The sequence below is a fragment of the Varanus komodoensis genome, unplaced genomic scaffold (assembly GCF_004798865.1).
Source record: "Varanus komodoensis strain SLA01 unplaced genomic scaffold, ASM479886v1 scaffold19, whole genome shotgun sequence".
In the NCBI taxonomy this organism is placed as follows: domain Eukaryota; kingdom Metazoa; phylum Chordata; class Lepidosauria; order Squamata; family Varanidae; genus Varanus; species Varanus komodoensis.
Genome location: NW_025335550.1, coordinates 16796538 through 16823177, shown reverse-complemented (window position 1 = coordinate 16823177; position 26640 = coordinate 16796538). Strand labels below are relative to the sequence as shown.

At 43.2% G+C, this 26640-nt stretch overlaps 1 protein-coding gene across 4 annotated transcripts in view; it reads right to left on the bottom strand.

The window, feature by feature from the left end:
- FOCAD (focadhesin) overlaps nucleotides 1-26640 on the bottom strand; it is a 147997-nt gene that overhangs the window by 103501 nt on the left and 17856 nt on the right. For all 4 annotated transcript variants that reach the window (XM_044427581.1, XM_044427582.1, XM_044427580.1 and 1 more), the window contains 6 exons: nucleotides 24072-24173; nucleotides 22995-23199; nucleotides 21354-21560; nucleotides 19758-19845; nucleotides 18494-18696; nucleotides 14026-14283 (listed from right to left, as the gene is read on the bottom strand). In XM_044427581.1, coding sequence (XP_044283516.1) covers nucleotides 14026-14283; nucleotides 18494-18696; nucleotides 19758-19845; nucleotides 21354-21560; nucleotides 22995-23199; nucleotides 24072-24173 — 1063 coding nt within the window. The remainder of the gene's footprint in view (nucleotides 1-14025; nucleotides 14284-18493; nucleotides 18697-19757; nucleotides 19846-21353; nucleotides 21561-22994; nucleotides 23200-24071; nucleotides 24174-26640) is intronic.

Genomic DNA, 26640 nt, shown 5'->3' with positions numbered 1-26640 from the left:
TTACTTCTAACATAATGCATTAGAGGTATGTTTTACAAGGAAATCCTGGAGAAAAAAAGGACTTCCTGTTTCTTGTTCTCAAGTACTACATAATAATCAAGCTACAGAACACGGTAGACTCAGAAACATATTTCATTCAAACAATGGTTTTAAAAAAATGTGCTTTTTGGACTTGTTTTTAAAGTAGAAAAGAGAGGACAAATGTTCAGAAACCTATGACTTCAGGAGTTTACTGTTTTAGCCCAAAACTTAATCATTACCACTGCCTTCCCAACATGGTATTCTCCAGATGTGTTGTACTGCAACTCTCATCATTTTCAGCCAGTATGGCCAATGGTAAGTGCTGGTTCCAGGTCCTTGAGGGCTCTTGAGCAAGGCACCCTTACCAGTTCCTTCCCTCAGTGGGTCTGCCGTCTCACCTCCGGTGGCTTCAGTTGCCATTGTACTGCATTCTCTTTCTCACCACTGCTGCCACTGGTTTGCCTGGCAGACACAGCGATTGGGCAGGAGTATCTCCTGCTCCTCCGCACCCTCCTTTCTCTGGCCCAGGGAGACAGGGAGGAGAAACAGCTCCCGGGAACTCCTCTCTGTGGGCACCCACTGGGTTGTGTGCCCTTGCCCATGGCTCAACCATGCCTGCCACGGACACCAGGTCAACGGCAATGCTGGCTAGGAATTATGGGAGTTGATGTCTAGAACATCTGGAGAGGACAAAGATGAGGAAGGCTGCCTAGAACATTCCATGCTGAGAACAGCCCAGCAGTCTCATGGTGTTTGACTATCTGTGATACTACGACTGGCAGAATTTCTTGTTTTTGACATAGTTTTTGACAGTTTTCCACCTGGGCCAGATACCCAGAGGTGATCAAGGATGCCTACACAGAGAGAAAATTATATATATATTTGTACTGAGAACCAGTCCAGTGATGTGTCATGCAGGTATTTAGTTTTTACATGCAAAAATGTAGGCTCTCTTATGCTTTGTTGTTCAAAAACAACAGTGGCTTTCTAAAACAAAACAAAAGCCACCCCTTAATTCAAAAGCATAACTAAGGCAGGGCTAGGTTCTTGCCAATGCTAAATGAGCGTTTAGTCTTTGTCAGTTTTTTCAACAGTTTTCCAACAGCCACCCTCCAAATTCATTAACTCTCCGTGCATATGAATACAGAGAGCCGTGGAAGGCGTTGCTTAGCAACACAGCATTTTCAATCCCTCACCATCCCCAAAGATTCAGCAGTTAGGTCAACCCTCTCCATTAGGTGCCTGGCAAAGGGTTTACAGGATTTGCCTCTTTTAAAAAACCAAGAATCTGCATTTCAAAACAACCGTCCAGCATCTCAGTGCAGTCCATCTTGCAAACAGTCTTAAAGCTGTTCTTCAGATTATAAGCCTGTACCAAAATCTGATACTTCACAAAATAGAACTGCCATGCTTCTTTATGACCTTGCTGTATCTTGGCCTCCATTTAGCCACATAACCATTAGCCTTTTCTTTTTTAAGGTGCAACTGCTTACCACAAGGAAATGCAATTCTCTCTGTCAACATTACAAAATTTCTCTGTTAGAGCTAATGTTTTTCCTAAAAGAAATGTAAAAATTTGTTTGAAATGTGCAATTATCTGCAATTATCTGAATAGAGGGACTTATTTCCAAGAAGACTCAGATCTGTTAGCCAGCATTTTATTGTAATGTTATATCCACTTAGAACTCAAGTGGACTAAAATTTAATCAAGTGGACTAAAATTTAACCAAATAATTAAATATTATATAAAAGCCAATCTCTATTTAAACTACTGGTGCTTGATAAAGGAGTCAGAACAAACCCTGTTCACTACCTTTGCATATTATTGTAATGTAGGACATTCAATAAGCAATCATAGGAAGCCAAGCATCTTCTTGCAAGCTACTGCATATCTCAAACACTCAATAAGCAGTATTTGTTCTCTATGAAGTTCCTTCTCCAAATGAAGAACACCTGTGGCATCACTAGTGACAGGCAAACTCTTCCCTGTACTTAAAACCCCCCTCAAACCCAGCTTTCAGTGCTGAACACTCCCACAAAATACAAGAGTGTTCATGGAGCCCTCGACAAAGAGAGAGAACAAAGAAAGAAAACTCCACAGATGCCAAACATCAACAAAGAAGACTAACAACGTCCAGATTAAAGTTAAAGCGCATTGGTAACTTAGGCTCAGCCACCAGATGAACCATTAAAGTTAGTGCAAATCAAAGTTGTCCAGACTGTGAGCCTCACAAATCAGGTTACAACCCCCACCATCCTGAACCAGCATGACTGGTGAGGGTTCAAGTTTGCAGTCTGGCCCATCTGAAGCCACCAGGTTGGGAAGACTAGCATAAAGCTTTGGAAAGGTGTGCAGGCTAGGTGAATTTCTGAGACCAAGGAATGACACAGTAGCTCTTGCTGTTGTAAAGTTTCAGAAATGGTAAAGATGGAAATGGTTTGCACTCGTTGTATTGGAATCATTGCCTGGACTTGTGCCTGTAGACCAGCTGGAAAGAAGTGCAGATTCTGGGCTACTAGCAAAGTACTAGCGACATTCAGTGTCTTCCAGAACATCTCAGTGCTGTGCACTCTGCAATTTCCCAAAAAATTGCAGAGTATACATAACATTCACCCAAAAGCAAAATCACAGAGGCAAGAAATTCTATTCATTCCTTGTGTTTGGTTTCACCCGCACCAGACATTAACAACAAACTTTAGAACAGTGTGCTATCTCAAACTGCTGCGCCATTGCAGAACTCCTCCTGTGAATTTTTCAGTCTTTTTGCCAGTCATCAAGACTGACAACCGTACTGATGAATGTATTATTCATGCGATTAAAACAACTTGGAGCCTTGATCATGGGTATTTCAAGGATTGCATGTGTTCTGCAAACCCACCTCACTAATCTGCATCTAAAGCAGAATGCTCCACTTCGGCTCCAGAATATCCAGGAACTAAACCACCTAACAGAGTTCACAGGCTTTCATTCACTTATCCAACAAGCACTCATTGATTCCCATTATCAGAAGATTTAGAGTATTGTGATCATCACTTAGGGCACTTTTCAACCAACAAAGCAAGTTTTATTGGGGTGGGGGGAGTGTAAAACAATACTCAGCAAGCTACCTAAAAATGATCACATTTTGCTTTATCCTTAGTCTTTTATTTCTAATCCAAAGTACAGAAGAGAATATATATTCAGATGAATATCCCAGAAGGGTGTCATTTACCAGCCAAATATTTTATTGCAGCAGTTGAGTCTCCCATAAAAGGGTGAATATCCCTCAGAGACTCATAATGCACTAATAATGGTAATAGATCTTGTGTTTCAATGCACAAATGACCTCTCAGTCAAACAATTTAATTTTTTCCAGTTCTTGCAGCATGGATTCATGCAAAACATAATAATGGGATTTCTTTCTACAATGTGTTAATTCATCCAATTAGGAAGACAGTATTAAAGTCTTGTGTGAACACAACACATCCATATGGAAGCTTCAGTGATTTTATTTTGATCCAGTTAATTTTCTTTTCTTTTCTTTCGATCCAGTTAATGCTACATGGATATGCAAGGACCTTCCAAGCCCAGAGGATTACAAGCATTCAAAGAACTGCCTCTACATTCCTCCAACCCTCCTGAATGAGGAGAGGACCCATCTCAGTCACTCAAATGTCTTGCACCTGCTTGCAAGGTGCAGAGGCTGAGGCGTTGCTGATACATCCCAGGGAAGCCTCAGTCCTCCCTTTCTATTGGAACACCTCTTTGAGGTGGGTCAAACCTCATCCTTGGAGCCACAGATAATCAGGAAAGAATTGTCTTGACTGCAAGGGCAGGGGGAGGGGACTCCAAGGACAGAGATCCAGCTCTAACTTCAGAATGTGTTTATGAGGTATGAGCTGGATCTCTGACCCTTTGTATAGCCATCTAGTCAGAGTCTAGACAGCCAGGGGACTGCATCCTTACTGTTCCAGACCAATAGTCCTTCACTTCTTGCTTGGTAAGATATATAGGAAAGGCTCCACCAGAGATGTTAAACAGTTTAGCCAAAGTAAATGCACAGACACCCTGTCATGAAGTGGAAACCATCCTGCACAGCCATCAGTGACAGGTGCCTTCCATTAGCAGGCAGAGCTAATGGGGGGAGCACAGGTTCAAGCCCCACCTCCACAGGAGAACATCTACTTTACCTTGGAGAAATGAGTCCGATTTATGGTTGGATTCAGTTAAATGAGAGTAATGATTTTCTAGTACTTCAAAGAGTTATTGTGAAAACACACTGATGATGACAAGGAATACTGCAAAATAGATTACTAAAGTGGCACCAATGCATATTAAACAACATTAAAGACAAAAATTTCACTAAAAACTTGGAAGGTACACATTTCAATTAATTTGTAACAGTCTGCTTTTCCAAGAGTCGACATTCTGTTCATTTAAAACAGAGAACAATAGCTCCTCTACTTAGTCCCAATTGAACAATTCATTTGAGTTGGTTCTACTGAAGTTCAAATTCGGCCCTAGGACCTGGCCAAACATCTAACATTAAATCTCTCAAGCTTTGCGGAAAAGAGGAAGCTGTGGCTTTTCCCAAACATTTCCTGTCTGGTCCCATCATCAGTCTCAAGTCTACTGAGTTAGGCAGAATTCCAGGTATGCAGCATCTCAGAGGAAGGAGGAAGATGGACAACAGGTCAGGGGAGAGGGAGAAGATGCAGTTTCCTTGAGCACTATTCAATATGGTCACTGCACCTCTGCGCAGACTGCAGAACGAGGAAGATCCACCATCCATGCAACAACGAGCTAACACTTTTCATACCAACCCTGCAAATGAGCTAAAATGCACATTTCCAGAATGGGACAAGTCAGTGGAACTCCCCTCTGTAAGCTCCGCTGACCAGCCCTATGTTTCAGCTTGCTTATGATTGCTTTAGAAAAACATTATCTTCTTGCTGCACTAGTGGAGGGGGGCTCCCCCAGTTGGCACACCTGGTCACTAGCACTGGCTCCTGTCCCTTGTTTCCTGGAAACATCTGGAAAATTAAAGGCAATCATTAGGCATTCTAGTTGCAAAATAACAAATTTGTGCTGGTTCATTCCTGAAACTCAGAATACACCACTGTAGAGGCAAGACCACCCACAAAACTTTAGCTGTGCCATAAGCTGAAAATAAATAAAGATGAAAAATCCATTTTACTAACTCAAGTTGGATGCAAAGTGTATCAATGACTAAGGGCGCTCCTTGGGGAAAAAAATTAAGCTTCTTCATGTGGTGTTTAGTGCAATTATTTCCAGGCTGTTTGGCAACAAGCTGGAGGAGGCTGGTGAGGCACCCATCTCAACAATGAAGCATGGACACATCCCAAGGATTTAACAGACCGCCTTTCAGAACAACATCGTATTGCTACCACCACAGTGACTTCAACATGACTGCTAGAAACAAACCTCCAAGAGTTGGATACTTCATAGTCGTTGCAGACTACCATTTCAGAATTTACCCTGAACTATGACAGAAAGGTAAATGCTGATGGTTGCCCTTTGCAGACTGAGTGTGATTTAATTGGTAACATTTTTTTTTAATATTGTGGTTTGTATTTTAGCGGGTACAGAAATTTTCCAAACCCACATGGATGCAATCTGTATAGATCCAAAAATAGATTCTGGTGGAAAAATTTGACTTTGCTACATCATAACAAGACACACACGTCTGGAGTTCTACCAAGATGCTTTGATGCAACTCAAAACATTTAACATGTCTTATTAATATATTGTTCAAGCATGAAGCATTCCCAGAGATTTAAACAAAACCGCATTCCAAGTGTGTTCACTATCACAGTTTCAAGACACCACAGTATCCATTTCATGCAAAGTAAATACCTACAATAATGCCCTTACCAACACTTATTTTCAAAACTTCTTCCAGTATTCCAGTGAGTTACGATGCACACTTGTTTTGTAATTATAAACTATTTTTAAAACAGAAAGTTTGGCACATAGACTATTTACTACTTGCAGAAGTAACAAGCCTGTTATAAGCTTCCTTTCGGATTTCAGCATGCAAATAGTGAAAAAAATCTGGGCCATAGTCTGTCATAATTTTTAATCCTTAACAGCTATTTATTTTTCTAAATTCCTAAAACTGGTTGTGACCCTTCATGCAGATTTAAAAGAAAAGCAGACACAAAACCCTGCTGATAATAAACTCTACCATGAAATGTCCTGACAGTCCAAATACCTGAGAGTTATAGATCCAAAATAGGCATTTTCGCAGCCCTGGATGTGGTTGACCTGGAGTTAACCCATATCTTAATCCATGACTATGCAAATAATTTACAGCACTCCACTACTGGCCCCAGGAGCTCTGTGGTTCCAATCTCCCCATTTCCCCCATTATCTACTCAAGAAAGCAAATTTGTTTTTTATTTCACCAGAAGACCTCAAACAAAGGCAACCCAAGCCATTTGAGGCTGAAAAGAAAATTCCCAAGTTCCCCATTTCTTATAGTTTCCATTTATCTGTTTTGAATTAATACGATAAAAGCATCCTGAACAAACCATCTGCAGACAGCTGTTCCCACAGAGAGCTACAAACTGCATGGCACGATTCCCCCCAGTTATCACTGTTTGGGCCTTTTTTGCATTTTGAGTGGATGTTACTGAAAAAAAACTCAAAAACAAAAAGGCATGAGAGGAAATTAAAGACAGTGATCAGCTGTAGGATTTCCACATAAACGTTTTGCTTTTACTGTTAGCCTTTGCCACTCTTGGTAACTTAGGGGACATAAACACCCATTATAATGACAGCGTTTTGCATCTTTGAGTAATTTTTCAGTAAGAAGCACTTCAAAGAAACCCTAAACTGTCTAAGATTGCTTTGGTGTTACCAGCACACAATTAAAAAGCACTCCACGCCTTTATGTTAATTATAGGCACATCCATATAAAAGTGATTTGCCCCAGTTAGATTGGCACTTCTGCTGGCATCTTTACAGCACAACATGCTGGTTGACTGATCCAAGGTACAAGGCTCTGAAGAAAAACTGAGGATTGACTCACACATACATGCAACTGCCTGTGCAGCTTTCAAGGGCCTCAAACAAGCAACAAAGAACCTGAAGCCGAAGTTGCCTCACATCAGTTTAGTACCACTTCTTTTGTCACATCCAAAAGTGCTCTGAAACAGCATGCTTAAAAAGAGATACTAAAGGGCCATGCCCCTTCCCCTCATTAGGGATGCAGACAATCCGTATTGTGGGTGGGAATCTGACGACTTCCCTGGCTCCTGGAACTTTGGTCTGTTCTGCCACAGCTGTGAGTCCGAGTTCCTGGCATGCGCACTCAGCATCCGTGGGGTGCTTGCCAAGAATCCAGCCCCGTGCGAGTGGCATCCCTCTTCCACATGACGTGCAGCAGCCTTTGTCTGTGCTGCTACATATGATGTAGGAGGAGGTTGCTGGCTGCGCAATTTCGTTCCAGGAGTATTTGCGGATCTCTTCTCAGCTTGGCTCACTTTCTAAGGCCAGGTCGAGCATGAGAGGAAGCCTGCGACAGCTAGAGCTGCATCACAGCATCACCCTAGTCCCATCCCCCAGCCTTCAATCATTTGGTGGGTTCCCGGCTTCTGTACATTTCAACCCATGCTAAAAGATTGCAGTGTCTCTAAGACTTCGTTACTGGCAGTCAGAGCTTTAAGCCAACACACTGGGGGACAGGTCAAATTTTTACCCCTTCTGCCTTTTGCCCCACCCAGGCATGGAGTACAGCCCCCAAGTTCTCTGAATGAAATGTCATCCTTGGGTAGACAGAGGTTCAACAGCCCTGCTTAAAAAGTAAGAAGAAAATGGTAATATACCTCCTCCTGCACAGCAGTGTAGGAACGTGTAGGATGGGGATCACCATAGGAAAGAGAAGAGGCAAGAAGGGGAAGAGAATGTTGGGCATGGGACACCATACAATTGTCTCTTTCTGGCAGCTGACCCAGCAAGTAAATTGAAGGTGCACTTGCTATGAAAGCATTCTTCTGGGAAGTAAAAAGCTACTCATGTACAGGAAGCAGAACAGGAAAATGAGGTTGCAGAACTGCATGTTAGAGGCAGCAAACGGAAGAGATCACCTGATGTATTCAAGGCAACCCTGGAAACCAGGAGCAAACGAGGAGACAGCCAGCTCCAACCAAAAGCCTGTTGTGCAGCTGTTCTGTCTTACTTCTCTTAATGTTTTAAGAACATGCTTTTAGATTATAGTAAGACAAAGGATGGGAAGAGTCCTGGATCAAAAAGTCCTGGATCTGCCATGGACACCCATATGGAATGAGAAGTGTAGAATGTTCCAACATCTGCATGGGATGCAGGTCCATTAAGGGGCATATTAAACTTGGGTCGGCATTCCCATTCTGGTGCATGATTTTATAGCTGCCATTTCTCAAGGCTGACACCGCAATGGGGCTGTGTAATAACTCCTGAACAAATGAATGTAGAAAGCTTACACAGAATGTGGAAAATGGCAAAATGGCAATATTTTAATTCACAGTGGACAGAAGAACTTTTACTAGGTACTGTTACCACCTGGTTTAGTAGACGGAATGACAGACTAGGAACAGGAAGATGTGTGTTAAAGACTTGCTTTGTTATGAAGTTATCACTGGATGTACTTCAGAGCCCCATCATCTTTTAGATCAATCTACCTCAGTGGAATTGTTCTGATAATAAAAGATGGGTTGTTCTGAATGTCTTGGTAGAAGATTGGAATAAAAATGAAGTAAAAAATTATGTATGCATTTTATTTCTATACTACCCAATAACCAAAGCTCTCTGGGTGCTTTACAGCAATTCATAAAAACAATACAATAAAGGACCATATGCTCTTTTCAAAATACAAACATTTAAAATCATACATTAAAACCAGTTAAAAATATACAATGAAGAGTAGTCCTGTAAGAACATCTGGGATGAGTAACGCTGTCCGCTCAAGCTTTTGAATATCCATATATACCTTTAAAAGCCTTTGGCATAAAGGGCTATCTTAACCTGGTGCCAAAAAGGTGACAAGGTTGGTGCCACACAGAATTCATTGTGGGGGTCATTCCACAAATGTGAGGGGCGATGGTCACACAACAACTTTCCTCTTGTGGCTGCCTCCAAGCCCCTCCCAAAGTTGGTTCTTAGCTGTCCGGGCCATGTTCCCCTTACCTGACTAGTCCTCCTCCCAGTGCCAGTGTCCCTCTACCCATCACTGTACTCACTAGGCCTCCCCGCTTTGACCCACACCCTTCATCCAAACACCTTTCTAGGCGTATTCTGCCGTAGACACATTTAGCAGGTACAAGGCCAGGAACAAGTGAGGGGAAACTTAGAGACACCCTCATCCTTGCGGCATTCTGAAGGGGATACTCAAGGGCGTGCGCCCCCTTTGGTGGCCGGCCACCACCGAGCACTGCATGGGCTTATATGCCCCAGGGGAAGGGGGAACCCATGACACCTGGATGTGCTCAGCCCGAGGCCAGAGGAAACTGCTAGAAAGGCACTGGGTGGCAGCGGGGTGGGGACAGCTTGCAGGTGGCTGCTGAAGAGGCAAGCAGTCTGCTTCCCCAGTGCTCCTAAAGCTTCCTCCCTGGTCTTGGGATGCAGAAAGTCCAGGCCAAGTTCTTTAATAAGAATGAACCAGAGATCACCTTAAAGCAATAGAATGCATTTTTTACAGATAAATGCAAGTAACATTTTGAATGTGTGCTTGTTATTTGCAGTGCATTGGCATACGGCCTTTTATACTTGCAGAAGGTACAACAAATCACTGAGGCCCATTTATATTTGTAAATTCTTGAGTGGCGTGCTTTGCATGGACCCATGGTCATCGATTCTTCTGGTAAAGGCATAAGGCATTCAAATGGCTATAAAATACTACTAAGTGGCTATAAAGCACTACTAATTTTTCCCAAATGTAAACCTAAATTTTACCACTGAGCTGAGCCTTCTATGTGTGTTTGTTCAGGAGTAATTGCATATCCTTGTCTGCAGGGCAACTATCCTAGAAAATGGTTCCATTTGGAATTCATACACTGGCATGGACATATCTGCCCAAATTAAATGTGCTCTATATGGGTCTGAAACTGATATAAACATTAATGTTCTCTACACATCTATTTTGTTTTCAGAGCTCTACACTGTCCTGGATTAAAATGGAAAACAATCCCATCTGGGCCCACCATAACATTCCATATCTGAGGCAGGAGGATTCCAGGGGAACCATCTCAGAGAAAGAAAGTAGCAGCTGGCCAACTTCTCCCCTCCGTTCAACACCTTGGACAATCGGTTGGAGTGATCTGCAAGGAGCATTCTGTAACCTGCCACACATAGGAAAAGTGTGCACATTTTGGAAAAGAGTGACCACAAAAGGTGGAATGAACACAAAAGGGTGCTATATACACAAAAATATGGAAAATAGGGGAAGAGCAACCAGATACTGCTGGTCACGCCTTCACTATATATGGTGGTTCCAGTGGAAAATAGAAGAAAGAGAAAAAAAATGGATGCAGCATAAGATAGAAATAAGTGGGCCAGATGTTGCAAAATACCTTCTTGGTGAAAGAAAGGGCTTTAAAAACATTACAACTTCTTCCAGTATGAGGCCCTTTTTATGGCATAAGGATTATGTATGGAAGAACCTTCAAAACTTACAAGCCAGAACCACAACTGATCCCTCTTATCCCTGCCTCAATTGCATTTTAAATTTGCAAACAGCCATGGTTGATTGCAAACACCTCCCTCTCATTCACTGAACTTTTGGAAGGAAGATACAGATGGGTTCTCCATGTAAAGATCAGTGAGGAATGGGTCAAATTCTTCTGGGGAAACCTGCACCCCCCCAGATGGTGGCTGGATTACAACTCCTCTCATTCCTGGACATTGGTCCTTAGAGCTGATGAGAGTTGGAGTCTAACATGACCTGGAGGCCCACAGGTGCCCTCCTTCTCTCTTTCAGGACATCAAGTTGAACTCTTGCTCTCCTGAATATTCACTTACACTTGCTCAGCTGTCCAAAGTCCCCTCTGTAGCCTCCACATTTGTTTCTCAATCACATACAGCTCTGCCCCACGCCTAGACAAGAAGGAGCCCTTTTTCATACCAAATGAAAAAAGGGGCATGTCACTGACAGAAAAGCTGCTCCAGATGGATCAACTGATTCGTATTTTCATACAGTCTCACCTGACAAAAATCTATCAAGGCCAAGTACAACACTTTGAAATGATAAACAAGAACATGCTGTGAGGGAAACCACCAGCATGAGCATAGCCAATAAAGAAGAAACTCTCCCAGATGGATTGGGCCAGCTGCGCCTGTCTTCTGGGAGAGCTCTGATCTGCCCAAAGGTGATACTAAAGGGGAAGATGCCAAAGGGGGTGACCCATCTGAGGACCACAACTTTGGGGAGACACGAGGGGCAAGACCATCCCTCTAACATCTTGCCTAACCAGAATCTCTGGTGAGCAACTGGCTGGGAGGGAGGCTACTGGTCCAAGAGAGATGTGGGGAGACCCGATTAGTGAGGTTATGCGTATAGAGAGAAATGACATTGGGAAGAGGACTAGCAAGGTAAGGAACACACAGCTATGACAATGCCATGTGCTGGTCTTCTCTGCAGCCTTAGATTTGGTGGTGGTCCTATCAACCTGCCCTCAGGCCTCTAGATGCAACTTTTAAATGCCAGAACCTCCCGTGTACGTGGCTTAGCAGTAGGAGTGGCCCAACACATGCAGCAGAGCACAGTCGAGACCTGTTCTCTTCAGCCAGGAAGGAAATAGAGATTCAAGGGTGAGGGATGTAAATTCAGTCCTTTTATCATGGTCAGATCGTCATCTGCTGAGGTGGCACTTCCCCGCTGCAAAGGTGGCAGACCTGCCACGTTCGGTTGCTCCAGAGGCAAGCAGATCCAACTAGTTTGCAGAGGGCTCTAAAGTTCTCTCGTGATGATATGGCTGGTCCTTCTGCCAAACCCCTGGTCAATCTGGAATGCAGAAATGACCTGCCCCATTGACACGACTGCTCCTGAGCACCCACTCTTGAGTAAAGCTCCTGTGGCGTATTCCAGAGTTGAGCATGATAAAAGAAAATAGGGCATGGCTTGAATACAGATGGAATGAGATTCACAGGGCAGCAAGAAAGGAGAGGACCTTCTGTTGGGAATGAAAGAGGCAACTATTCTTGGCACAGTTACCAGATAGAACTGACTCTTTGAGGATGAGGATGAGGATGAGGCCTGGGAAATGTGGTGTATGGAAAAACAGATAACAGAGGAAGAAGAGTTTATCTCAAGGCTGTCATCTTGAGGTATTCAGGCAGGCCTTGGGAAGTGTTGGGAGGGGAGCAAGAGGAGTCTGGGCCGATCGCTGACCCCATGACACAGCCTCAGGAGAGGACTAGCCAACCAAATGACCCGCATAGATCTAGGAGGTTTGCCCATCTCCACAGGGGTACATCCAAAGGGGAGAGGCCCAGTGTTACTGAAAAGGAGGGTTCTCAAAAATAGCCTCTATAGTTTGAGTTCAGCAAACTGCTCTGTGTGTACTCAGACACTCTTCCCTTGTTGGCTAATAGCTTTCTAGATGTATAATGGAAATCCAGATGTTTTTGCCAAAGAGTTGCCTGCTGTTTGAGAGAGAGAAGGAGAGAAACCAGCTCCCAAGATCTTCCTAGTGGTGACCCCTGGATTATGAGATGACCTCTGCACTGCGGTCTGCCTGATACTGACAATGTCTTCTTTTTGCAGCCAGATTAAGAGCACCTCACACCCAGGCATTAAATAGTATTTAATGGAATACGATTAAGGATTTATATCAGCTACCTTTTAACACATTTAGTATTTTTATTTCAGTTGTTTTAAGCTGTGTAAATTGTTTCAGATTCTGCATACCAAAATTATATGTTGTATTTCATTATCTATATTTATAGTTTGTAGTGTTATGAATTGTTGTGAACCACCCAGAGAGCTTCGGCTATTGGGTGTTATACAAATAAAATAAATAACATTAAAGGGGTACAAATATTAAGACTACATATTAAATAGCTGATTGAAAAAGTGTATCTTCACACTGTTTCTAAGGACAAGATAATTGAGCCAATCATACACCTTGCAAAAGCATATGCTGCAATTCGGAGGTAACACAAGAGACAGCTTTTTTGCATGTGCCCAACAAGGGAGCTTCTGTAGTTAGCAACACCCTCAGAAGTGTCTCTCCTCTGGACCTTAATTCCCCAGCAGGTTTATAGTGAGACAGGTGATTCCTTAGATAGTCAGGTCCTAAGGAACTTGGGGCTTTAAAATGTTAAATCCAAGAACTTAAATTGCACCTAGAAACAACTTTATTTTGTATATTATACACTGCCCAGAGAGCCCCGAAGGCCTATGGGAGTGGTTTATAACTGTAAGAATAAATAAATAAACTTACAACCAGTGAAAGTCTTTCAGGACAAATTCTTTGCCATTTAGCAGCCTACCTGCCATGTTCTGCACCAAATGAAACTTCCAAATGAAATGTGATCTTTAAAATTTTCTGTAACTAGGAGAGGGCCATTGGAGGTGGAGATGGGACTGAACCAGTAGAACAGAAACCAACAGGGCCAGTGCCAGGGAGCAGCACTGCAGGACACCACCTGGGGTCCACCGGCCTTCCTGCTGCCCCCACTTCTTCTCACTGTTGCTGCCTGTTGACCCACTCTTTTTCATAATGAAAGCAGCAGCAGGCTCCCCATATGTTGCCTTCCATGTGCCTTAGTTACCTCTGGGTGAGTTTGCACACTGGGCCCAGGGGAACAGAAGGCAAGTGAATGGGATGCAGGTCCACTCAGAAGGTAGCCTTTCTCAGGGAAACGGGTATCTTGCCCAAGGAGACTTCCCAAGGAGATAAGGGAAATACCATCGATGGGGACAGATAAAAATAGAGAACAGGGATGTCTTGTTTAGGTATCCCAGGCCATTTTGAAATGAAATTAAAAGTAAGAAGCATTCATCAGCTGCTAACGGTTATCCTCACCTGAGATGAATCTGCTTTGGCAACTTCAGTAGTGGCAGCCAACACGCCACGGAGGCTGTCTCCATTTTCTCGAACAAGGAGGTAGGCCAGCAGAAGAAACACGTGGACAGGGACTTGAGTTGTGATGGGCAGCATGGACTTCACTGAAGATAACCAGTCAGATGTGGAAGACTGGTCTCTCACAAGTGCAAGGAACCTCCAAGTAGCATGCAATGGACCATAAGTGCTGGTTATGGGGAAGAAACAGGAACCAGAGGCCTGAGGCAAATGAAAACAGCACACTAGAATGATGAAAGGCAAAAACAAGCCCCCGAAAAAAACCTTTCAAAGAGGAGTCTCTTAGTTTAAACCAAGGATTAAAGGATTCCTGAGTAATTTACCTAAAAAGCATGTGTGAAGAACAACACCTGGCCCCTTCCAACTCTACTGTTCTATGATTCTATGACACCATTTCATAGCTGTGAAACCCCTTTTCTTCAGATAAATTACTGACACTGCTGTTGATAATGATGGCTTCATTTCCTAAGTGGAGTTGACAATTATACTTGTACTACAAACCCTCTGTACTTGCTAAATGCCAATCACTGTAAGAAAGCTCTAGAGCGCCCTAGGAAAAGTTATTAGCAAGTTGAGAGCTCCAAGCAATTTGAGGTCTTTGTTATGCTAAAAGGATCTGGAGTTCCTTAGTACAGAGAGCAATCACCTTCTCATTCAAGTGGAATTTTCCAAGGTAGCAACTCATCATCATCAACACTGTCAAAGGAAGGAGAGGCAATACATTTTTGGCTTGTAAGCCAAACAGGCTATTTAGACATGGGCTTTATAACAGATTCTATGTTTGCTTCTGAAAAAGCTCATGCACAATACAAACCTATCTTTGAAAATGCACGTCTCACAGAGCCACACTCAGATATTAGCTACTAGATATCCATTTGTGACATAACACATGCACAGAAATGTGTTTTTCCTCCTGCCCTGGAGTGTGGTAGGGACTAGTGGGGTGAATGATGGATGGAGCTACAGAAATCACCCCTTATGCAAAGAAAGGAGCTAACCTGTGGAACCAGGATCAACGCCGAGCATATGCATGGCTGGGACCTGCTGAGAGCTCAAACAATCTGACAAGAACGCTCCTTCTCTTCACTTGCCTCTCATTCTGGCCTGATGATGGCTGGGAGGAGGAGGAGAAGCAGCAAGAGAAGCCTCTGCCTGCTTGCTCCTTGGCCTCCTGTCCACCAAGCAAGCAAGTGCTAGCAGCAATGAGAAAGAGCATGAGCAGAAAGACCAAACAGTGACAATGGTGATGGAGCACAGAGCCAATGAGGGATGAACCCACTGAGCACATCTTGCCCAAGAGTTCTCCAAAACCTGAAGCCAGTCCACACATCAAGGTCTGGAAGAAGCATCTTGGTTCATAATTAGGTAGGATTCCTACATAACCATTTCCCTGGCAATGTTTGAGAAGAAGATCTAGCTGGTTTGGTGAAAAACACAGTGGCATTGCTTTCCAGCCCAGGCGAGCTGGTTTTCACAAGAGTTACCTGTGCTACATGGAACAAGGACATGCAAAAATCTCTTTCAGCATCACCTTCAAGCACCTGCACCAAAAGGCTTACTAAGGTCTTCTTGATGGTTGCACCCTGATGGTTGCAGAATACCTCCCCAGAAAGACTTGCCTAACAACTACAATGCAGGGTTTTTCAGCACCAGGTGGAGACCTTTTTATATTCTCCAAAATATTTTAGTCTTTCAGTTTGTTTAAAAAAAGGGGGCACTTTTAAGGTTTTGTATTGCTCCTGGCTGTTTAACTTCTATTTTATTCTGTTGTTGTTTAAACCTTTTAAAATTTCACATTCTGTTTTCTTATGTTTTTCCATTGTATGTTTTTAAGTCCCATTCTGTGAACCTTCCAAGGAGTTTTGGCTAGTGGGTGGTATATGACGGTAATAACTAAATCAATAAAATATAAATATTAAACTTAACCAGAGGCAGAACATAAGTGCATAATTGGATAAACTAAAACACCAAAGGAGAAACACTAAAGGATGAGCATGAAAGCAGACCAAGTAGGATCCAGAAGAGACACTTGATTTAGAAATGGGAACAGCAAGGGAAAGTCTATGGTTAGAGCACAGCAAGAGAGTCCTAAGTGATGCCATCAACCCCCTGTGAACAGCCCACTTCCTTTTATAAGGTCAGCTGGGAGGCTGGAGCAAGCCAGGCCTGAGGAAGGGCAATTCCCAGCTCACTAGAGTAACATATGCACTGGGACTTCATTCATGAAAGGAGACAATTTGCTCTCAAGTTGCGACATTGCCAAGAGGTTTTCGAATGAGCAGCCAGAGCCATTCCACAGAATGGCACACCTCCCGTTTTAATTATATTGCTCAATGTAATGTAAATTCATTTTGGATAATGGGAAGTATAATGCTCCTGTACTTTAAATGACCTTTCAAAAACCCATTTCATGCAGAAGAATATTTTTAAAACTGTTACCCCCCCTGTTTATCGCTTTCAATTATCACATGCCGAAAATTAAGATCCAGCCACCTGCAAAGTTGCCACTTTGACTGATGGAATCGCTTAGAGGGAAATACGCCCCTTCACTGTTCCCAGAGGGCTCTCGCCGCCTGCCACTGTTTCCATTCTGCTACCCTCCAAGTGAGCATTAGAGAGGCAGAGAGAAGACTCCTTTGGCTTATTTTTGGAGGAACCCAGCCCAACAAGACAAATAGCTGTTTTAGCTGGTGACTGCTTCTAAACAGCCAGTGCGGTGTGATGGGCAGAGTGTTGGACTGAAGACCCAGGAAATTGAGCTATGAAGCTGACTGAATGACTTTGGGACAGTCATGGGCACGCCACCTATTGTTGTGGTTGTGAAGATAAAAATGGAGTGTACCTCACAAGAGGAACAAAGGTGCAACATAAATGCAATATAGTAACAGAATAATAGTATATATGACTGTGCGGTCAACTTTTCAAAATAATACCTTCTGTAGATCAGGGTTTCAAAAAGAATGGCCCTCAGCACTACTCAAAGCTGCTATACTCTGAAGTTATAAATCAGCATTACATTTTGTAGCAGAGGAAGGCAGAAGGCAGATTATGGTGGATCATCAGCCACTTTCTGATAGACATTTCATAGAAGGAAATGTTGGACCAGGTGCATCTCAGTATAATCTATCAGCATGGTGGTCTTATGTCTTCAGTCAGCAATTCTAAGCACACCCACTTGAGACTAAGCACCATCAAGAGCAGTAGCACTTACTTCTGAGTAGACACACTCAACATTGCACTGCTGGAAACTCAAGTGCCCCAGTGGATCAGACCAAAGGACTATCTAGCTTTTGCAATCTCACCAAGTGCCTATGGGAAAATTGCAAGCCACACACCAGGACAATGCCATCTCCCACTGTTGTTTCTTAGCAACTGGCATGCAGTGGTATGTTGCCTCTGATCCTGGAGGCACATCACCACCCTGACTGGTAGCCATTGCTGAATGTGTCTAATCCCCCTTTAAATCTGTCTAAATTGATGGCTGACCATTATCCATCATTCAACAACACACTTACGTAAGAGTGTACATTTAAGATCCCTCAACACAGATTCACCAGTAAGAGACTGTGACTAGGTATGCTTGCTTGTAAATGCAAGATGTAAGTAGAACCAATAGATTATAATAAAAGTAAGCTATAACAAAAAGTAAGAAAGACTAAAGACAGCAGACATCTCTTCTAAGTGGCAGGCTTTAAAAGAAAGCATTCTTAACAAGACACATTCAGAATTCTAAAGTCTGGAAGGTGCCCAGTTGGGGGAGACCAATCTAAGTAATCTTCACAAAACAGCCCTCTAAAAAGAGAGGTGTCACAATATCCAAGTGAAATACAATCTTCAATTAAGTTTATTTCTCTATTGGCCTGCATTATGTATGTGGCTGGATGGCACAAAGCCACCGTTTGCTCCTAAATGTTCTTTTCTGATTCCCTCTGATAAACATGGGAACATGATACATGTGCTCCCCAAGACCTGGCTGTCAATTCACATTTTACATTCTATATATAGTTTCAAAATCCTACTTGCAACCTTACAAACAAAATTTGTGAAGTCGCCCTGAGAGACGGTGACTTACATAGTGAGGGCCAGCTAATGAATTCATGGAAAAAGAAAGCTGGGAACTGGAGTAGCAGCTTTCTGATTTACAACAGCCCGCACTGTACAATACAGTGTCACTGAGATGAATTGAAGCATCTAACCCAAGAAAGACATCTACATTTTGCAAGCTAGCACATGTCCTTACTTACAAGATACCCTCATAAATAGCCTATCCTCTCAGCATATAAACTGCCCATGTCTTGCTACTGCTGCTCATTCACATTGTTCAGACTTTGCAATGGCATGAAGTGCACTGGATGAAATATAACTATCCTCTTCCCCCCCTAGAAAAATAAAGTCAGAATGAAAACTTCACCAATTGTTTTTGTTCTTTCCATTCTTCCTGCTGTACGGTTTCCAGAAGATTAATGGCCAACTGCTGCCTGGTAGTGCCACTATCCTCCTCAGCCAGGCAGTTCTGTACAGCTGTGGAGGATAAGATCTGCAGCGCAGGCATCACCAGGACTGGAGCCGCTGCCAGAGTTGTCCCAGTTTCAGAACAGGAAAGGAGCTTGATGGCTGAAAAGCAAGTGTACGGTTGTGCCTGGAAGTGTAAAGCATTCTGAGAAACAATGCTTGGCACTATGATAAAATACCTTGTCCAAAGGGCACTATCAGATTTTCAACCCTGAGAAGAGTCTTTAAATCTAAATGTAGATTCCCACACGCACATGGCCATAAGTTCTGGGTGGTTTTCTGACCACTCCAACCAGCACATGCCCAGCACGATTAACAAGCCACTATTAACCACCCCGCAATCATGCAAACTGGGCCTCATCCTGAAAAAACTGAAGTCTGAAAAACGCAATGCCCAGGACTTGATAAAAACATGTATTTTCAAAAATACCACATGGTATAAGCTTTTCTGGGTGCTATCATAGTTCGACCTTCAGGGAGGTCACTGCATGCACACTCAATGCTCTTTCTTATAGCAAGCATCATGTGCGGGTGGGTAGAACAAAGAGCCCAGCTGCTCCATTTCGACAGATACATTCTGGAGCGGTACAGTCTACATCTTACATTTACAAGTAGCATGGAATCAGAGCTGAAACACCTTGCCTAAATATAAACACAGAATCAAGGGTTTGCTAGTTGCTCCCGTGCACACAGATTATCATAATTACTTAAAGACTAGTAGAGAAATGCCAAAAAAAAGTATTGCTCTAAGATTCACACACTGTACAATGGACTTGCAATGTAACTTGGATTTAAAAATAAGGCTAAAATAACGTAATGTAATAAAATTAAGTAATGAAAAGCTCCTAAAACAAGAATACATAAGAGGAAATAAACTTTTTCCACAACTGTGGGCTAAATAAATAAGAAATCATGGAACATAACATGTATCCAGCCCTATTTTGTACCTCAGGAACACTTTTTCTTCAGGAGTCAGTTCCAATTAATATAATTTTTCCCTTCAAATACTTTATAGAAAAATAGTCCGATTTCTATTTTGATACACAGACTGCAGGTCTAGAAGGAGTAGAATCAATACATGTCAACTAACATTACTGAATTATTGGGGTTTAAAAAAAAAGGACAAGAGTTGGGCAGAAGGTATTCCTGCAACAAAACCTTACCTAGCATTAACATTGGCTTCTGCTGACTCGCAGGGGCCTGCAGCAAGAGCAGCCCTAATCCAATTAAGGCCATCTCAAATGGAAAACCCTAGAGAACAGGGAGGAAAGTATCCACATTGAAATCTTTTCAACCTCAAAAGTCTGTGGAAATTCACAAGCTTGACGACATTATATACACCTCCTTTTGCAAAACCCAGCCTGTTGAATACATGTGTGGCATGTTCACCAAAACCATCTTAGGGTCCCTTATCCAAGAAGGAGCTGTATATTGTTTCTTGCCTGAGTTATGCTGATAATAGGACTGGGTAAGACCAGAGAGGTTACTTCCCATGCCACCATTATACTTTCGCATGCTCTAGGAAGGAACTGTCCCTCTCGTGCAGAGTACCTTAAAGCACTGTGCCTAGATAAATGACAAGTAACTTCTTGGCAACCCTGAGCTGGAAAGAGCCTGCGTCCACAGCTCCTGGACTGCAACAGGACAGCCACTTTCTCCAATCCTCATTAGAGCAGGAGGCCAAAGCCCCAGGTATACAAACCTTGTTCAGAGAAAGCAAATGGTCCAGCCATGCAAAACTGACCTATTGTGTAAAGGAGGGGGAGAGAAAGTAGAATGACCAGATGGTCTTGCGTAATTAAAAAGAAAGGGGCAAAAAACCTCCTTGCCTGCAGCAGACTAACATCTGAAGGAGAAGTCCAGAATTCTTCTATGCTACCTCTTCCCCAACAGGGAACCTCAAAGCACAATGACTCATCCAGTCCACAATCTGCATTCCAAAACTGCATGGTCCAGAAGGATTTTGGAGGAAGTAGGGATGAGTTTGGGAATGAAGCATAGGCCTCCCATGCATAAGGCCTCTGACTCCTTGTCTGGCACCTCCAGATAGGCCTAGGAACAACTCCTGCCTGAAACCTTGTAAAGCTACTGCCAGTCAGCAATGACAATACCAGGCTTGATGGATCTGAACAGGTCTGAACAAGGTCGCTTCCTATGAACAGTTCCCAAGTGACTGGGATCTTCTAAGCATATGCTCCTTTCAAAAGGTCTGTCATTCACATTAAGCCAAACTTTCTTGTAATTAGCAAACTTTAAGCCACACACCAGTGTCATTCATACTATAGCCTGACATACTTTGTTACATACCAGGTTGTAAAATTCTTGAGGTATAAGCCATTTGGGAGCTGGGATACTAGAAGAGGGATATCAAACCTTTTTTAGAAAAAAGGTCAAATTCAGTTTTGGATAATCTCCTGGAGGGCAATTTCCAGCAGTGGATGAAGTCAAAGTTAAAAGTGGACAGGGCAAAATTAGCAGCATATTTTCACTTAAAGGTTCTTACTGCTGGCAACTAAGGCTTAGGAGAAATATTTCAACATTTCCAAACAGGAAAAATCTGTATGAAAGCTAGAAATCACCAAACCATCAGGAGAAAGGGAGTGGGCCAAGGGGGCATGGGCATCTGGAAAATGCTGGAGGACAGGGTTGGGATCCCAGGCAGGCCTAGAAAGGCAATATTTGGCACACGGGCCCTCAGTTCAGCATCCCTTTATTCAAGGCACCTTTTAAAATTCTCTGCTTCTGTATTTACAGCCTACCTCTTTCAAGAGCTCCACATTTTCTTCCATTATGCAAATTAAAGTTGAACATTCCCCTGTACTCTGTAGGCAGACTTCACAGAAGCAGAGACACTGTAGGCAGAGTTGGTGTAACTGGGCTTTCCAAAAGACAGGGTAGCGCAGCAGACTCTGGAATAGCGCCTCCAGAAAAAGCAGCATTTCTGTGACCTGGGGGAGGTCTTGTATCTGGATTAAAGGAAAGAAGCCATGCTGAAAGCTGGTTCACATTGCACCTGTGCACCACCCAATCACGGCAGCCTCCAGTAGCAACTTTTGCTGCAGATGAAAATAACACAGAGAGCTAGAATTTTCATTTAACATTTCCCAGTTTCACCTACTCAGATCAAAGCAGTCGTTGGCTTCAGTGTCATTCACAAGGATTTACATCTCCAGCATGACCACACTGAGTAGGAAAAATACAGTGGAAGAGTATAACCCTGGCAAATAACCAGAGGAGGAGAGCAAAAGGGGTTATTGTCACCCAAAAAATAGATCATGAAAAACATGACAACATGAAGATATGGTCCTCTGTAAAACAGAATACTAAGGGAGGAGGAGGAAGGGGATTTTTCAGGAGCTGAAAAAGACACCAGTGGTGGGAGTGGGGGGCCAACTCCCCATAAAGATCTAGGGTTCAAAAATGAATCAGCCAGAAAGTGTAAGAAACAGTGGGAGAAGAACTCCAGACGACACACCCCAGCAGCTGTTCTTGAGCCATTGCTCACTGAATGGAGCCACGGGGCATGCTGTAGAGTCCCTGGAGAAAAATCACAGACCATCGGCCTCATTCAGAAGGCAGAACTGCTTTAAGGGATGAAGGGATACTACAGACACAATTCCATGCCAAGTTTAGATGGAAAAAAAGCCTGTCTCACATGCATGCCACAGTCGGCACTGCAGGTCTGTTTCTTCTGCCTGCCTTTCGCACAGTATCACACCTTATTGTATGTTCCACACAGGTCATCACAATGCAAAAGGCAATCAGATTCCTTTTCACAGACCCTAGTATTGCAGGCACCTGCTTAAAACTCCTACTCAGCTATTAAAAAGTGAAGAAACCCTGGCCTTTCTTGCATCTAGTCATGTCTTCTCTCACCTCATTCTAGGATAGCAGATATCCAGCAACCAACCTGTTACCTCAAGTGCTCAAAACAATAAACAGCCTCTGTTCACAAATGAAGGATTTTAAAATATGTGTCCCCTGATCCTCCTCTGACAGGGGTACCATCTTTACCTCAGCTAGACAGCCATTTTAAAATATGACTTATTTTAAAATTACATCCATTTGTTAAAATTCTATCTATCATCACAGGTACATGCCACCTTTTAGGCAAAGGACTCCCAAAGCAGGTTATATGAATAAATCTTTTGCAGTGCAATACCCGACTGTGTACTCTTCCCTCCAAGGCTCTTCCATAAAGTGAAGCAGAGGGAGCTGCCTCGGACAGCAAATGCTGAGTGGGGGCCAGTGGCAAGGTGCTGGAGGACAGAGCTCTGGGTGCCACCTGTCCCTCCCTCTGCCTCCTAAGGTAGCCTGCTGTTCTCAGCAGCAGCAAAGGATGCTGTGCCTCCACCAGAGCTGATGATGTGCCCTGGTGGCCAGCAAGAGACAGTCCTCACCTGACAGTATGGAACCAAGTCACAGAAGAGCTGAAGGAGCTCACACTCAAGGACGGGGGGCTCCTCTTTGTTCCAAGGACCACGAGGCTGCAGCAAGACCCTAAGCAGACTCATTCGTAATTCGGCATGCTCCCGTACCTGGCAGGGCTCACAGTATAGGTACCTGAGAAATGGTCTCATTATGGAGACATATGAGCTTTCCAAGCTGCAGATGAAGCAAAGAATTTGATGACATTATGTACAAGCTGAACCACAATAGAGCAAAAAAAAAAAAAAAACAAGTGGTGTTTTCATCACAGGTTCTATAGATGTTGATCTAATTCAGAAATATGTCAATGTAGCAACTCTGCACTTGGAAATCTTTATATTTGTCAAAAAACTGAGAATTAGGGTTGCATCCACGGGTAGTTTTACATGAGTGGGAAGCACTGGTTACAAAGGCCACACGTCCAATCTGCTTATTCCCAAAGCTGTCACCTCCACATACTTCATTATATCATACACTCTTTCAGAGGGTCTCCCAAACCTCAGAAGCATATTTTAGGGCTACAGGGAGCTGCAGGAAAGAGGGACTCAAGTAAACATCACATGCCCTGCTTTGCAAGAGAATAAGCTATTTCTGTTAGTATAAATGCACCACTGCTTACAACCCTTGGAATATATTATGGGTGGGGGGATGAATGGGTGAGATTACCACATTACAAGACAGAGCAGCTGCCAAGTGACAGTTTTATGTGATTCCCCCTTGTCATTAAAGAAGTGGAAGGATGCTGGATTGTGCTGCTAAGTTTTGTACAATGAATAGCAGCAAGAATTGGGGGTGCTGGCTCCCTATAACCTAAATAATACATACTGCTTTGCTCTTGCTTCCTGGGCTTTGATTTATGGAAAAATGATACGCATATTAGTTTCTAGTCATGAGGAGGAGAAACATGCTTTCTTGTTTCATTTCTGAAGCTTAAATTCAAACAAGAACCTACAGGACACAAAAGGTGGGTTGGGGATTGCATGTTGCCTAAGCGCTGTTGATTTATCTTCTACTCTCAGTTTAATTAAAAAAGATTCTGCTTTTTCTACCTTTCTGGACACTGCTGGAAAAATGCTGTAATCTGCTGCAGGAGAACTGGCCAGCAATCAGGTCTGTTTTCAAGAACAGTGATCAGGGGTTGAGGAGAGTTTCTAGGAGAAAAAAATGTAACAAACATAGTGGAATATTTAATTTAATAATTTAATAAAACATGTTTATACCATCTTTTCACTAAACATCTCAAGAATATGCACGTATAAGTAAATTACAAACAAATGCAACTGTAGATGCCTCATTTAAAATCTGTTGCATGCAATCTACAGCACAAGTATATATTACTGCAACTGTATACAACAATGTATTGTACAGAACTACTCCTATGTTGACCTATATCACTGGGGGAAGGGGCCAGTGTCAGAACCCTGTTTCCCACAATCATTCTTATGGAAATGGTTGGCTCCTTGCTGCCCATCACAGTGAGGGCTGGGCAGACACTCTGCCTTTCCAAAATACTGTGATCCTGGCCACATACTGAGATGTTGTGTGCCAAAATCATGCTTGAATGGCCCCAAAGTATCATCTTCAGCATGGGTCCTCAAACTATGGCCCATGGGCCAGATCCGGCCCACCATGCTCATTTATCCGGCCTGCCTCAGAGGTTTTGGATCGCCCAGAGAAAACGATCTCTGAGTGAGTCCAAAAGCTCTGAGCCGACGCAGGCAATCTTTGAAACTGAGCAGAGAGCCAGTGCATGCGCCAAATTGCAACAGCTCAACTGAGCGTGCGTCGGCTCTCCACCCCCCCCCAATTGCACACATACAGAGCAGGAATATAGAGCAGGAAACAGAAGAGAAAAGGGCAGGAGAGAGAGAGAGAGAGAGAGACGAAGACACTGAAAAAGGATTGAAGGTAAGAAAAACATAACTTTTAAAATCTATTTTTAATTATGTGAGCCACGTCCCCGGGCTACAGGCCTTCTCCAATTTATTTATTTATTTATTTCTATTTATATCCTGCCTTTTTCCTACAAGGGGCTCAAGGCAGCTTACATCTTCTCCTCCTCCATCTTATCCCCACAACAACAACCCTGTGAGGTAGGCTGGGCTGAGCATCTGTGACTGGCCCAAAGTCACCCAGTGGGCTCCATGGCTGAGTGGGGACTCGAACCCAGATCGTCTGAGTCCCAATCCCATGCTCTTCACCACTACACCACACTGGCTCTCCAAGTAAGCTGTGGCCACCTCGCTGAGCCCAGGGCGGACAGGCTGAGGCAGAGCGGGGCTGGGGCTCCTGCACCTCTGCTGTGGCCTTCTCTGAGCTAGCAAGCAAACATTTTTAATTGTTATTTTTAAAATGTTAATTTTACATTTTATCTTATTTTAATTAATTTTTAATGTGCAGTGTGCATAGGAATTTGTTTTTTTTTTTTCAAACTATAGTCCAGCCCCCCCACTGCCCCCCCAAGGGACAGTGAACTGGCCCCCTGTTGAAAACATTTGAGGACCCCTGATCCACAGAATCCCACCATCAGCAAGCACAAAAGGACACCTGTGCTACTTGACAAGATACTGACATACTGAGCACAGGTAATGACTAGAGCAGCAAAAGCATGATCTCGAGAAAATCTCATATGCCCTAATTCTAGGGCTCTCCACAAATTAGAGTTACCCTTTAACTAAGCACAGGGTCAGCCCAGGACATCTGATTGCCTAAGGCAGAAGAGTGAGCAGAAACCCACCCAAGTAACCAACCATGTTATTTAGGCACCCAAGACCGAAAACACCACAAGCACCTCTTCTTATCCCGGACAACAAAATACACCAATGACAAATGAAGAAATTAACTATGTGCTGCCCTTTCAGGACAACCCAAACGTGGATTTTAGGGTTGGCTAGCCATAGGCATTCATAGGTAGTCATGCTGCTGTGAACCACCCAGACACTCTGTACAGCCCAAGTAGTACTGCAACAGTCCCTAGCAGAACAAAGATCGTTCTTCACAAAGGCTACAACAAAAGCGGACAAAAGTGCAACCTTCAGTTCGCCCTAATCCCTGATATGCCTCTTTGTCTACAGGAGAGCAACAATTTGATTTACATTGTAAATTCAGTAACTGGAAGATCAGTTTCGGTGTACAAGGGAACAATGCCATGCATTTTCATGTACCAAGCTATGACCCCAATCCCCTCAGCAACATAGCAATTCACTTTACAACTTTACATGTGCATTTCAAATATTTTCCTTCCTGCCTTGAATTTTAATTCCATTATCTGGTAGTAAGTCAAGGGAAGAGATTGGTTAGATTAAGAAGCCTTCAAATACCAATACTAGTACATACCTAGTAAACAATACAGAAATTGTCATCGGTGTCATCTTAGTATGTATGTAAATTTTATACCATTTCATATACATTTTTTGCCTTCTAGATAAAGCAGAATGGAGGGGGAGGGAAGGAGGCTAGGGCATCATTTGGATATGACATTGGATTAGCTGACAGTCCTAGCCTTCTCCCCATTCCAAGCACCAGCATGCCCCTTTAAACCTCTCTGAGGCTGATGCCAACCCCACAGAGGGAAAGGACAGAAGACCTCAATGTTGGGACACTAAATCATCCTATCCC